General features: G+C 39.5%; 1 protein-coding gene across 2 annotated transcripts; it reads right to left on the reverse strand.

Annotated features, from left to right (window-relative positions):
- Positions 1 to 257: 257 nt before the first annotated feature.
- On the reverse strand, positions 258 to 8,871 carry stmn4 (stathmin-like 4). 2 transcript variants are annotated; one of them, XM_026318621.1, is made up of 6 exons: positions 5,349 to 5,424; positions 4,108 to 4,168; positions 3,750 to 3,845; positions 3,307 to 3,512; positions 2,409 to 2,600; positions 258 to 1,536 (listed from the first exon to the last, which is right to left on the reverse strand). In XM_026318621.1, exons 2-6 carry the CDS (start codon positions 4,118 to 4,120, stop codon positions 1,477 to 1,479), a joined length of 567 nt encoding a protein of 188 aa, XP_026174406.1. In that variant the 5' UTR covers positions 4,121 to 4,168; positions 5,349 to 5,424; the 3' UTR covers positions 258 to 1,476. The 2 variants fall into 2 exon arrangements, with proteins under 2 accessions (XP_026174406.1, XP_026174405.1); XM_026318620.1 differs by lacking the exon at positions 5,349 to 5,424 and adding an exon at positions 8,815 to 8,871 and having other exon boundaries at positions 259 to 1,536.
- Positions 8,872 to 14,301: the final 5,430 nt, after the last annotated feature.

Here is a 14,301-nt window from a genome sequence, read left to right on the forward strand (position 1 = left end):
TTTTAACAAAGTGAGGACATTTTGACAAAGAGGACATTTTCCTGGTCACAAAGATAACTATGCAAGAGTGTGTGTCTGTGTGTGTGTCAGACTTGTTAGAAATAATGAGGACAAGAGCAAATTGTGAGTTCAGTCAAGCTGTTCTTTTACTGACCATGCCAAATAAATGCAACCAGTCCAGCCTTGAAGATATACAGTGACACACAGTTACAGCAAGTTACAGTACAAACCCCACGTTGTGGCTCCCTCTGCTACAGTGCAAACACTTTAGACATCAAGTCAGTATGACTCAAAAACTCAAGCAAATCTCATCTTTCTGTTTACTCTTTTAGTTTTTCCATTCCATTTCATTTCCCTCGAAAATTGTGAGCCAACAATCAGAGCACAGTGACACATGCCAAAGACCACACAGACATTTGTCTGGCTGGAAACCCCCCAGAACTCGTACCTTTTAAGCCAAATTTGTCCCAATCCTGAACCGCTGTCACTCACTACTTTGCCTGCTTGTGATGTTATTGTTCTTTTACTGTATATAGTCACCGTCCTTCTTGTATGCATATGTGCTTTTGAGTTGTGCTTAATGAAAAAAGAGTGCAATCAGTGTTCTAAATCTAAGACTCTCAGAGGCAAGTCACTGATGTACGACTACACTACAGTTTCACAAAGAGCCTGAAAGTGGCAGCTTGTCCAGCATGTTTTTTTTTCTTTTACTCCTTAAGAGCACTGTAGAAAGAAACAGAAGCCTGATTCTTCATTTCACATTCATGAACCGTTTAGTGAGATTAGCTTGCAGAGACGTCCCAGGCCGACCCAGGCATGTTGAAATAAAGAGAGCGATTGACCCGGTGGATTTGATTATCATGTTTAATCTGGAAACAGCAGAAGCTTGTGTGTTATGTCTTGTTTATGTGTACTGACCTGTAGGCACTCTGTAAATCAAAGACTGAAGAAGTCTGGGGGCTCTTTAACAAACACATGCCTGCCCAGTTTTACTCAAGCACATCATATTTTCATCTTTTCCTAAAAATTTAGATTACACTTTCAGTCTAACGGTAAAGAAAGTGTAGCTGGCTGTGAACTAAATTGGTGGGACTCTTTTCCTGGTTTCTGATGGAAGGAAATGAGCGAGCTACAGCAACTGTTCCACTCCTGCTTTGAAGCAGCTTTCATTTCTCACCATAGAAGCCCCTCTATTAAATATGTGAATGCTTGTTTTGATGCCGCTCCACCAGCTGTCCACAAAAAAACAAAAGAGAACAATTTCTTTTTGAATTTCAACATCAACAGTTGGCTAAGCTTTGTACAGCTTGTTCAGAATTGTTACAGCATACATCAAATATGAAAACTCTCCTTTGTTCAACTTTTTCTTTCCTGCAATGTTTTTGTTTCCTTTTTTCACCCATCTCAAAAAGAAAGAAAAAAAAAAAAACCCTCCCAGCCCCACTCCTTCTCTCCTGGCTCTGTCTCTCCGCTCGTCTACCGGCAGGCTTCCTCCTTCATCTCCTTGTTCTTCCTCACTTCTTCTGCGTGTTTGTCCTGCCACATGAACGCAGAGACACAGCAACATCAGACCCATTAGTATTCATGAATGTATTAGCATTAATGAGGGAGACGCCAGCACAACAGGGGAAGGCTCATCAACTCCTGCTAAACATTAGAACGGGGGAATGATACAGAGTGGGCAGAAAAAGAAACTTTTCTCCACCTCATTTAATATTCATGATCACCGAGCAAGCTTCTGAACAATGGTGAAATTGGACTGCAAGCCCGGCTCGCCTCATTCACCCTCAAGTCCCAGTAAAACGGTGCTGGTTTATTATAAATTATGAAACCTAATTGAAATTTTAAGTAAACTCGAGACAAAAAATAGGGAAAAATTCTTTCTGTCTTTGTTTCTTAGAGCTCGATGGGAGAATGATAATTCAGCTGCAATGAAGAATTTGAGAAATGACTTGTAATCAAGGGATGATTTAATGTGGGTTTCAAAGTCTGCTAAACTAAATCTTCATGTTCACACGTTTATCGAAGGAACTGTGCCATGTTTTGGATTTTTTTTTCTCATTCAATCATCTTTCATTTTTACAGCAGAACTGATTGCCTTTAATTACAGTTACAAAGTTTTGCTTCATCAAAACCAAATAGGAGTGATTTAGGATTTAGGAGTTTATCTGTACTAATTTTTCCAGGGCAGCTGTGTTACGTGATTCATCACTGATCATCTCAGAAAGGAAAGGTACATTTACAGTAATAGTTTTGTAGTAAATCTGTGCAGGTTTTTAAAGTTTCTTCAAATGTGAAACCTTGAACATGAGAACACTCTTCGGTCATCAGAAGACAGTCGTCTTCTTTGGGAAAGCTGTCGAAGAGCTTCTTTAAAACAGATAAAAATAACCACATTGACACTGTACCTTCTCCTGCAGCCTCTCCAGCATGGCGGCCAGCAGAGCCTCCCTGTTCTCCTTGTTGGCCTCCATCTTCTGCTCCAGTTTCTCCTTTGCGTTCTTGATGAAGTTGTTGTTCTCCTCAAAGGCCTTCTGGATCACCTCGCGCTCATGCTCCCTCTTCTCTGCCAGGTGCTTCAGCAGCTCAGCCTCTTGGCACTAGACAAGACGGAGAGGGTTAAAATTGACATGGAATACTAAACACTAAAAACAGAAGATTAACAGAAGCTTATGTTTGGTGGTTATGTCTGTGAATGGTCATCAGTCTGTAGACAAACCAGTTTCTCCTATAGTACCATTTGTATGATTTTTAGTATGATTTGACCAGCACCTCAGGAAAAGTGTCATTTACATCTGTACTTTGTGTGTTAGAGCGTGTGTGTGTGTGTGTGTGTGTGTGTGTGTGTGTTGCAGATGTCTCGTGACTGTTCTTTCTCAGGACACCCTCTGAACTCTGGCTCAGCTATAATTTCTCTCTCTCCTCACCTTTCATCTCTCCCTTCCTCCTCTGCTTCCCACCATCCTATTTACTTGATAAATATGAGCCATTGTGTGCTTGTCCTTGCATGATTGCCCTTGGACTTTGATGTCCCTCTTTTCATCTTCCCACTCTCCCTCTTCTGGTGTAGTCTCCCTTCCTTTCGATTCAGTCCAACACTCTCTCCCCTCTTCGTTTTATCCATTTCCACTTTTTTTTTCTCCTGAGTTTATAAATGTGGCTACCCACAAAGAAAATGTTCACATTTTTCACAATTTCTGGATGAGTTCACATAGTTTGGGTTATGGTAAGAGTTTAGGGGTAGGCTGTCATGATGCACATACTGAGGTTAAAAAAAATAACACCACTTTCCACATATAATCCCACCTTTCGCCTCTCCTCGGCAGCATCCAGTTTCTTCTGGATCTCCTCCAGTGATGGGTCACGGCGCTGTGGCATGGAGGTGTTGAGCTCTGGCACGCCATCAAAGGATGGGGGCTTGAGGATGACCTCAAAGGCCTGGCCTGATGCTCGCTTGTTCAGCTCGATCACCTCCACGTCTTTGATAACACACCAGCCCAGGTCCACTGCATCTGTGGGGTTGGAGAGCAGCAATGTCTGTATGGTTTATTTTCTAGGAATTTGTAATACAGGGAAACATGTTGTTATACATCATCATCTTCATTTTTGGTACATTGTGTGGTTTACTCCTCCTTCTATATATCTCTGCTTTACTTTACCAAATTCCTACATTTACCAGAATGACTTGGTTCTGATCAATTTGTCCTTCTATGATTATAATATCTTATAAAAGCTGAGTTTTTTTTAACCTTCTGCCTTGTACGTAGTTTTTTCTGCAGTCTGTGGGTTGAGGCAGGCGCAGAACAGAGACACCAGGGGGAGCTCTTTGACCTTCTCTTTGTAGGCTGAGGACACACAAACACACATGCACTTTATACTATACACACACATATTATGCTTGACATTGTGTTGACTCAAATTAAATGATGAACAAGCATTAAAGGGTTGATGTAATTTTCTTCAGTGGCAGTTCAATTCTCATCATAATGGCCATTATAATGACAAGACACATGATTCAGCTTTGAACTACTGCCATTATTATTACTATATACTGCAAAGGGAAAGGGAGCCATGTTGTATACAGGTTTCTGCCTTGGATGCATTTACCTGCCAGAGTCATTTTCTCACTGCGTATGTAACTCTTCAGGGATGCTGAAGATCCTTCTCTCTGGGGGAGACATGCAGAGACAGAGGTGAACAACAGGAAGATACAGCTTCAGAGGTTACATATCAAATCTGAGAAGTACGCAGCTAAGTGACGAGACTGAAAACTGCAGAGCACTTATGTAAACTCCTCCCATTGAGGGTGAATTTGGCCAATGACAGAACAGCTCTGCCTCAAAGAAGAGATGCGGGTAAAAATAGAGGGTAATTGTTGTCAAGGAAAGTGTGTCAGTTTGAATGCACTGATAGGTAGGAGGCCCTCATCAGACATCATCATCAGCTCCTTCAATCTTGTTGTTTTCCCTAAACACTGACATGGTGCATCACAGACACAATGTCCACACAGGAACAGAGAGAACAGGGTTAAAGGCCCCCCCCCTTCAGTCATGTTTGAATAACACAAATTTTTGTTTGACATTTCTGCAACATTAAATTACCTTGTAAAACATTTTAAATTACACATACTTATATAAATACTTATACAAATATGCACATATGGTTAAGACATCACTTGCCCTGGTAGCCATGTTGCTTAATTTAGTGTGAGATAAATGTGCTAATGAAAAAAGCAAATGAATGCATGTACCCCCTACTATTATTACTCAATATTATGAGTTGATGACATGATGTTTTATCTCCTGCAGTTTGTCATCTCTTTGAAGAACGACTCATGGATGTTTCAGTCACATAAATCATGCATGTTATTATGATTTGCTAAGTGCAAGTTTGAAGTTTGAAGTTTCTACATCACATTTGTACCAAACTGCTGCTTAAATGGACACAACTTAAACTCATATTAAATGCGAGAAGCTTTCCCTCTTCAACAGATGAATATGAACATACATCTTTCTGTACAGCTCAACTATCCAAGTGGAGCTGTGACACGAGAGGGAGAAGATGCTGTAAATCTTCGGGAAGATTTAAGAAAGGAAGAGAATGGTGTAAATAAAGTGAGGCATTAGGTGCAACAGCAGCCTGTTTCACCATCTGCTGAAAATGCACACTCAACCTTTAAACAGTGCTGCAATATGTCATGATTAGAGTAAAGCTGCCTCTGTGATACACTGATTATGGCCTGTTAATCTCAGCACCTGGTAATCAGAAATCAACTATCTTTTTTTGTTAATTTAAACTTGGAATTGAAGTGCATTGAGACAAAGAAGTGGAATAGAAGATGATCCTACCAGAGCTTTCCAACACCTGCTATCACTGTCTCTTTTTTTGTCTATCCCCTGTCTGTCAGCAACTGAAGGACTCTGAATCAGTCACTCTGAAGACTTTTAAAACCTTTAAGTTATGTGGACAAGCTATCAAACTTTAATATATTAACAGAGCCACAGTGATTACCCCAACCTTTAATCTCTTACAGTTCAGTGAAGCAAAAAAGCTTAACTTGATCGAGTTAATAAACAGAACTTTCTGCATTACCGTTACTCACAATTAATCGTGTCAACAAATACTTAAAAAGTCTTTAATATTTCTTCAAGCCTCTGAGTACTTCGTGTCTGCTAATTGGACAACTTTATCATGTTGGAATCCTGGACAGACCTGCACATTCATTGACCTTTTCACAGCCCGGTGCACACACTAATTGAGTCTGCTTTAATTCTGGGATCTGGTATAATAAGCATGCTCATCATGTGCATACAGACTAAAATCGGGCTCATAGTTTTGAAGAAAACGGCAAAGGAAGATTTGAACTTTATAAAACAAGTGGGACATGCCAGATGTGCTAATTTAATCACACATCTGTGATAGAATGTGTCTGTTAGAACTCCCAAAAGTCACTTCCCCTTCATCTTCTGAGCCACACAGGAGATCCCAGTATACACTCATATACAGTATGCTGTATGCTTATCATGCTGCCAAGATTTCAGAACCTAGAATGTGATAAATGCAAAAATCCAAAGCTATCCATCCACAACTTCTGTTGATCTGCCCTTGAATGCTGTTTACCAGTGGGGAAAAAACATAACTCAGGCTCAGTTCTTACATGGTTTTGGAAGTAGTGACACTACCTGAAAGCCACCGGGATGTACAGTATAGTTACGCTTGTTGTGTTGCTGTGTTCCAGTAGTTAATTAGCAAGAGGATTGGAGAGAGCCAGGATAGCTGTTTCTGCTTGCAGGCTAAACAAAGCTAAATATCTAACCATGAGAGTGGTTTCACTATTCACATGTAACTTTCACACACAAAACTAATAAGCATATATCCCGAAATGCCACATAATTCTTTTAAACTGGGCCCATCGCCTAATCCATCTGTCAATCTACACTTAAAGCTATCAGGCAGTCAGCATGTCAAATACCTGCAGAGAGAAATGTGGTAATGAGACAACCTACTGTATGACACACAGAAAGAGAGATGTCTCGTTAAAGTGTAGAGCACACAGTCACCTGAGTGTCCTGACATTGGTGCCAGTGAGAAAGGCTCATGTACATTTATAGACGCATGCAACATACCTAGAAATACACTGTGGTTCGCCCACACACACACAAACACATAGGCCAACTAATCACGCTGTAAATGTTGTGCTGCACTGTTGGAATGCACTAATGCAAACACACACACCCACACACACACACACACACACACACACACACACACACACACACAGAGCTGCTCCTCATCTTATGAAACCACCCAGGTTGCAGATCAATGCACTGCTTCCTGCTGGAGTAAGAGTGCTCCATTCCTTGTTTGTCAATACACAGAGAGACAAGAGCTTGTAGAGGTCGGAGTACACACAGGGAACATTTGGGTTATGATCACTGGAAATTTTGCTGACAGTTATATCACAGTGAAGTTTTTCATTACACCATTTTATGATATGCATGAATTTTTGTCCCAGGAGATCACTACACTTCATATCTGCTGAAGGTAGTATTTTTCCTGTAAGACCTCTAAAGATTCAGCTAATGCACAGTAATATATTATAGCTTCAACAAGGGAGTAATTGCATGAGTTTGCAAATAAAATTATAAAATGAGCAGCAAATAATTTATTTATGCTATATTTTACATCTATTTCACCACAGTTAGTGAATGAGTGAATAAGTTCTACATTTTTTCACCTACTTTGCATGAATTACTGCAGATTAAATATAATTTGTTAAGTGAATTCTAGACATACTGGTGTATTGGTCAGATTTTCCCTGTGACCCTAGATAGGAATAAGCAGGTAGAGAGAACAGATGGATATATGGGCAGATTTTGCTTAGTAGGACAGTAACAATTAACTGTTTCCCCTCTGCTTCCAGCATTTGTGCCATGCTAAGCTAACCGGGTGGGTGTTGGCTATACTAAATGAAAAGAGTTTTTGTGCACATAATTCCTGGAAATCTGCTTAATCTTAGAAAATACGAGCTCATAAAATCATCTGTGGGATCAGCAAACATCTCAGAGAACAAAAATAAAACTAGTTATTATTATTCAATACTTACAGTAGTTTTTTTTCTTTCAGCAGTAGCAGCAGTCATTTCACTCAAGCATACTGTACATCAAATTATCCTAAACTGGATGTCTCTATTACACAGAGACCACAGAACAGTACTGTCTGTGTAATAGAGTAAAGTAGACAAATCTCAGGTAGAGAAGACATTAAGAAGTTTATTTCTTATTAACACTGTTTCCATGGCTGCAGTATTTGATGTGCTCTCTCTCTCTCTCTCTCTCTCTCTCTCTCTCTCTCTCTCTATACATATATATATATATATATATATCTGAGTTAATATTCTATCAGATATATATATCTGATAGAATAAAGTATCTATCTATCTATCTATCTATCTATCTATCTATCTATCTATCTATCTATCTATCTATCTATCTATCTATCTATCTATCTGTCTATCTATCTATCTATCTATCTATCTATCTATCTATCTATCTATCTATCTATCTATCTATCTATCTATCTATGTGCATTTTTAAATTCTTGCATGACAGAACATTATGAATTGTTAGAACCTCATATTTAAAACATTCAAATCAGACCTAAACACTATCTAATGATGTTTACATGCTTATGGTTATCTCCAGCAGTTCTCTGGATATTCTGAAATCTGAATATATGCCAACAACAACACCAATACTTCTTGTGCTTTTGCCTTTAAATAGGCACTTAAAAACACTATACATGTGCACACTAATGATCAGCTAAAGATATTTATATTAAAAATGAGACATTTTGCAGGTTCATAGCCAGTGAAAACTGTAAGACAAATAGGAACTTTTTAAAGCTAATAATCACAATTTTCCTTTGTTTTCTATCACCTCTTACTGTCTTCCTTCCTATGCTTTATGCACACACCTTTCTACCACATGAACACATACAAACACCTTTTTCTCACTTTCAATTCTCCTTCTCTCTTTCCTTTCCAAAAGCAACATATGGTGGATCAATAATAAATGACACACCTTATACACAATACAGTTAGTGGGTACACCGAGTTCTCTCTCTCTTCCTCCTTCTCTTGTCAGCAGGAACCGCCGCATCATCACTATCCTCACCCTCGCCCCATTACACCGTGCTGACACACCGACAAACGTGCACATGCAGGTAACATTCAGCTCAACAAAACTTAATCTCTCTAAGTGACATACAGGAAATGCAGATGTGTGTTTTGTTAAACAAGCATTGCAGACTTACCCCCCTTCTGTCCCTCTTGTCTCTGCTGCTGATGGCGGACCGGCGTCTATGGTTACCCCTGTCTGGCTGCACGGATACAGGCGCCAGGCAACAGCATCAGCAACAGCATCAATGCTGCCTCTATGACATCATCTTGGAGATGTCTTATTGGTGAGAGACACTGCCAGCATCCAAACCTCCCAGCCAATGAAAGCGGAGAGGGAGGATTTAGGGAGGGCCATCATTGCTTTGTGTTGTACTGCAGGGTGGGTGGTAAAGTAGCAGTTTTATTACATGGCGCAGGGGTGTGTGTGTGTGTGTGTGTATTATGTATGGGAAAGAGGTGAGTAAAGTAGTGTGAAAAAGTGGTGAAGACAGGTAGTCTGTGTGCTTTTGTGTACGTGCGTGTACATCTCAGCAGGGGGCCCAGCTACAAATCAAGCAGAACATTAAATTATTTAGATCCTAACTGTAAACAAAGAAGCAGCAACCTTTTTCAGCCTGAAGCACATTCACTTTATCATACCAAATACTACAAATACTGACTCTGAACTCCTACAGCTTATGCTACACTACTACTATTAAAAACCCTCTTATCAAAATTATTATAACAGATTTAGCCAAAAGTATGTTTGCCTATTTTTTAAAAAAAAAATTGACAAGTGCAATTAAGGAGGAGGAAGAGTTAGAGTTTTTAGTAAAATACAATTTTACTAAACTACAACTACAACACCAACTTAAAATTACATCTCACAGCAGGTCAAGTGTTCTGCTGACCTGTGCATATGTGGGCAGGTTTTGAGGTGGTGATATTGCTCTTTGTGTCTTGTTTCACAGGTTTTAGCTGCTTGTGTTAGATAACTAAAGTAGTAGTTTTATTACACACAGAAAACCTCACAGACTACCAGGTTCGCTCAATAGACGAGGCTGTGATAGTTTATTGCTTCTGTAGGCCTGATAAAGGGTTGTTAGTTTTTTAGGTCATGTTGTATAATGAACAAAGTATTTGTGCATGTAAAGCACGTACAACAAGGTTTGTAAGTTATGTTTGATACATGCAATCTACCCACCTTTGTCTGTACTGCATCTGTATGGTATAATTTTGTGTAAAATAATACCAGGCAGAGGTTAGGTGTCATTTGAAGTAAAGTTTGTGTCCATCAGATGCATATAAGTCCACCAGCCACTCCTCCAGATATTGACTTACTGTCTGTCTGCAATTTGCTGCCGAGCAGATGGTTCACAGTGGGTACTTTGAGTTTTTTTTTTTTTTTTGCTGAAAACAATACTATGATATCCATGCGAATAAACCAAAAGTTGTGGCTAGACAGCTAAGCAATAGGCATAAATGAGCTCTGTAAAAACAAAGGGGAATGGTAGGGCAATCACTACCAGCAACCCCTTCCATATTGTCACATCCTTATTACATCTGTACTAGCACTAGTGCTATTAATGTTGGTATGCCACTACTAATCAAATATGACTTTTTAACCACAACCTTTTTCCAAACATCATATATCCTCATATTAGATGACAGGTGAAAATAAAAACACATTGCTGGAGGATAGGTAACAACAAAAAGCTGAGGCAAAGTAACATATCTGTTGGTGCCGCCCTTTGATCCTGTATTCAGCTCACACAAGTAACATGATGTCACCGCGTTGTCCACAGGCCCACAAGATGAAAGAGCTTGTAACAGTGGAGGAGAGAGAGGATGTATGAGGTCACATTAGGGTGTGTCCTGTTGTCGCTGTCTCCTCTCCTCTCCTCTCCTCTCCTCTCCTCTCCTCTCCCCTCCTCTCCTCTCCCCTCACCAACCATCACTGATGGTAAATGTATGTGTGACAGACATCACATCCTGGAAATGAGATCATTTGGGAGAGAGGAGAAAGAGAAAAAAGAAGTGAAGAGTGAGAGGAAGGGAAGGAGGAGGAGGTTGAAGAAAAAGAGAATGAGGAGGAACCAAGATCAAAAAGATTATTTCAGTGATTTTGGGGGAACAAAGATAAGATAGAGGACCAGACCAGAGGAAAATGGGGAGGGAAGACTAAATGAAACAATGACCATACTGAGAACACCCATGGGAGACACTGGGAGGAGTGGGTGGGTAAAAAATGCACCAGGGATGCAGGAAGAAGAATTACACATCACAGAACATGAAAGTATCTGAATAGTGGGATGAGGAGGAGAAAAGGACAAATCGGGTCCTTCTGTCTTCTGCTGAAATCTCTGCAGACCCACAAAACAGATCTAGACTTGAGAACAGATCATTTATGGCCTTATTAGATTGTCTGCCTAAATTACAATTAGTTGTTTAAAAGACCATAGCTCAGATTTCCTTTGGTAGTATTTTTGGATATTGTGTGGTATAGTTCTTTAGCTTGTGCAATCAAAAGCCAAATGCATGCAGAGACCTGGACACACACACACAGGCCCACACCCGTTCGTGTGCTGGGAGCCCTATAAAATCATAAACAGTTACAGTAGCTTAGCGGCAGCACGATTTAAAGTCTGACATCATCTCTCAGTGTGTCTCAGGATGATATCATCCCATCTAACTACTGGCCTTACTCGTTCCACTGACTGTGTGTGTGCGTCTGTGTGTGCAATACGGATTGTGAGCACGTTTTGTATGAACTGAGTGTGTGCTGGTGGAGGTGTCCATTATTTAACAATTAGATTAGTGGTAAAATACAGAGTGATCTAATTGAAGCTGAAGGACTTTTACTAGCATTGATTTTGACAGGCAGGGCTCTGGTATCAAGGGGAATCAAAGCAAGCACACCCAGTTCTACTCAGCGAAGTGTAATCCCTTTCCCCCCAAACTAACTAAGAGTTGCATAGCTCAGCTGAAACTGAGATAAATGGTTTAGGTTTGCTGTAAACCAAATATTGCCTGCATTAAAGTGACATAAACAAAAAGCATAAGAGAAACAAGAGCCTGCTTTAAATTTAGTGAATACACACTGTGTTGAATTAGTTGCAACAACAACAAAAACTAGTCCCACAGTGAATATATTTTTAGCCATTGCAACAATAATGCTAGTTGACCTTGTTACTGTATAGACTTTGCATGTTACTCTTGTCATAGGACAGCCATCTGGAGTAGTCTGTTACCATGGCAACAAGAAAACTGACAAGTACAGTGAGAAAGAGGTGAATGACTGCCAGAGAAAGTGTGGGTCTGCTTTTGTGTTTGCGTGCCCAGTCCTGAGTGTGGCAGTCTGAAAGTGTGTTACGTTTCCATAATGCATTTTAATTATGCATGTGCATCTCTTACACAGTCTAATGTGGCAGTAGTGATCTGGAGAATTCTTATATCCAGTCAACAAAAGATTTTTTTGTTGGCAGACACAGACACAGTGAAGACAAAAGACAGACACAGACTGAAGATTGTTGTCTATGTGCAGTTTTCTGCTTTGCTTGGGTTGTTCTGTATTTGACTAACATACTGCAGAGTCATATCTGGAACTGTCTACCTTTAGTCAGATATCGCTGTGTAACTCACATAACTGAATCACTCCATTCATCGTGATTTTTTCCTCTCTGCTACAGTTACACTACAGTTTAGCTTGTTCCATTAGAGTATCAGATGATGCTACACGGACTTACTTTGGTCTGAACTTGGTCTTTAAGTCAAGAAGTAGCCTGTATCTTCACTTGACGTACAACCAGCAATTGTTATATTAAATCATAGCTTGATATACATTACGTATTTGGTCAGCATCTTAATGCAGACTATTGACATGAAGTCTTTTTGTGTTTAGAAGGCTAACTGTGCAAGACTAATCTCTACTACAGGTTACCAGCACCACAGACCACTAAACTTAAACTATGAATGTCTATTGATCTTCTGTGAAAAGCAAGTCAGTATCATATTCAAAATTTAACAATTGTTTCTCCAAGAAACTAAATCTGCCACTGGGGCAAAGTAATTTGATCACTTTATTTCCTCTGCAAATCCCCATGTTTCTCTACTGGAGAGAACAGCTAAAGGCTTAACCATAAATTATGAGCCATGTTGTTATCGGGTTCAAGCTGTTACAATTTTGATTTGGCTACAACATCTAATCAGTGAAGTGATTTATTAGCAAAATGTGAAGATCTTGGTGCAGTGCCATTACTGCACCATATGTGTAGTGCAGTTTGATTGAGGATAAGGAGCAGCTTAAAAACTATTAAAAAAGACAAAAGAAATTCTTAAGATGAACCATGCCAGCTCATACCTTCATGTGTGACCGACGGATGGTACAGTGTCTTCATGTATAGTCGCATTTTATGCTTTAGTGGTGCCATCTTCTGGCCAATCACATTCATGTTTCTTTGGATGTAAACTACAGTATTTTTGTGGTATGTGTAAATTAACAAGCTCGAAACTGCAGAAACAATTTATGTGCTGCTTAGCCATCAGTGCTGCTGCTTCTTTTCAGATATGTTTGTTTGCTACCTACAGTTATAGACATTATTATATACAGTACATAAGTAGAACCTTTTAGAGATCACTGTGTAGCCTTAATCGTCCATTAACTTCTGACCTGAACTTTGGTGATGGATCTTCTTACATTTGGCTGCGGGGGGACTTGAGGTCAATAGTTAGTTAGTTTCCTATGTGCATACATGTACTGTGATGGTTTTATGTGGTGCAGCTGCTAAGCACAGTGGTAACACGTGTGTGCATGTGTATACAAAGACACAAGTCCCTGTGCAGCTGGGGTCAGAGGTGCACAACGAGTGCTTTCCAGTGATGGGAAGTGTGACAGTTATTACTCTCCTGAGCGATGGACGTGATGTATGGGTCAGTGAGGATGAGGCATTTGCAGAGACACTGTGGCTTTAATGGTTATTTGTGAACATGACATGTTCACTCTCAGACACAGTAATACTAAGTTCTTACTGTTTTTTATCAGGGATGTTTAATCTCTATGATGATTAGCTTAGTGTGTGGTTGTATTTTGTCAATATTTGTTAAAGTCAATAACTTTTAAGTTGTTTCTATTAAAATACAAGGGAAACATACAGCAACGTGAATCAGGAAAAGAAATTAGAAAATATAAAACAGAATTTTGGAAAGAAGCCATAAAATACAACATAATAAAATAAAATAAGAAAATTAAAAGGAACTGTAACATTCTATAATAATCTCATAGTAATATCTTCATTTATTTTGCATCTGATTGTTTCCTTTAGATACTATGCAGTGTTTTATAACATCAAATTCATTTGTTCAATATTAAACACTTTGGGGCTCCATATTTTTATTCTGACATTAAACACACACCAGTTCATTTCATTCACTGCTGTAGTGTCTGTGATATATCACCACTGCTCCATGGATTTGTGTCACTTGCTTCCCTCTGTGTTTCTAAACTAAACTCAAATAAACAGAGTGACCATATGTGTGATGCTCTGTCACCCTCTGCTGCCTGGAAAATGGATGACTGTTTTTCATTGACCACTGCTTACTTCATTATGGATGCAATGATCTGAACTTCTGCATCATAGTTACAG

The sequence above is a fragment of the Mastacembelus armatus genome, chromosome 24 (genome assembly GCF_900324485.2).
Source record: "Mastacembelus armatus chromosome 24, fMasArm1.2, whole genome shotgun sequence".
Classification (NCBI taxonomy): domain Eukaryota; kingdom Metazoa; phylum Chordata; class Actinopteri; order Synbranchiformes; family Mastacembelidae; genus Mastacembelus; species Mastacembelus armatus.

Coding starts and splice junctions, on each gene's coding strand:
- stmn4 (XM_026318621.1), bottom strand. Junction 2,601..3,306: donor CTGCCGAGGAGAGGCGAAAG/GTGGGATTATAT, acceptor CGTCTTGTCTAG/TGCCAAGAGGCTGAGCTGCT. Junction 1,537..2,408: donor TGGAGAGGCTGCAGGAGAAG/GTACAGTGTCAA, acceptor TTCATGTGGCAG/GACAAACACGCAGAAGAAGT.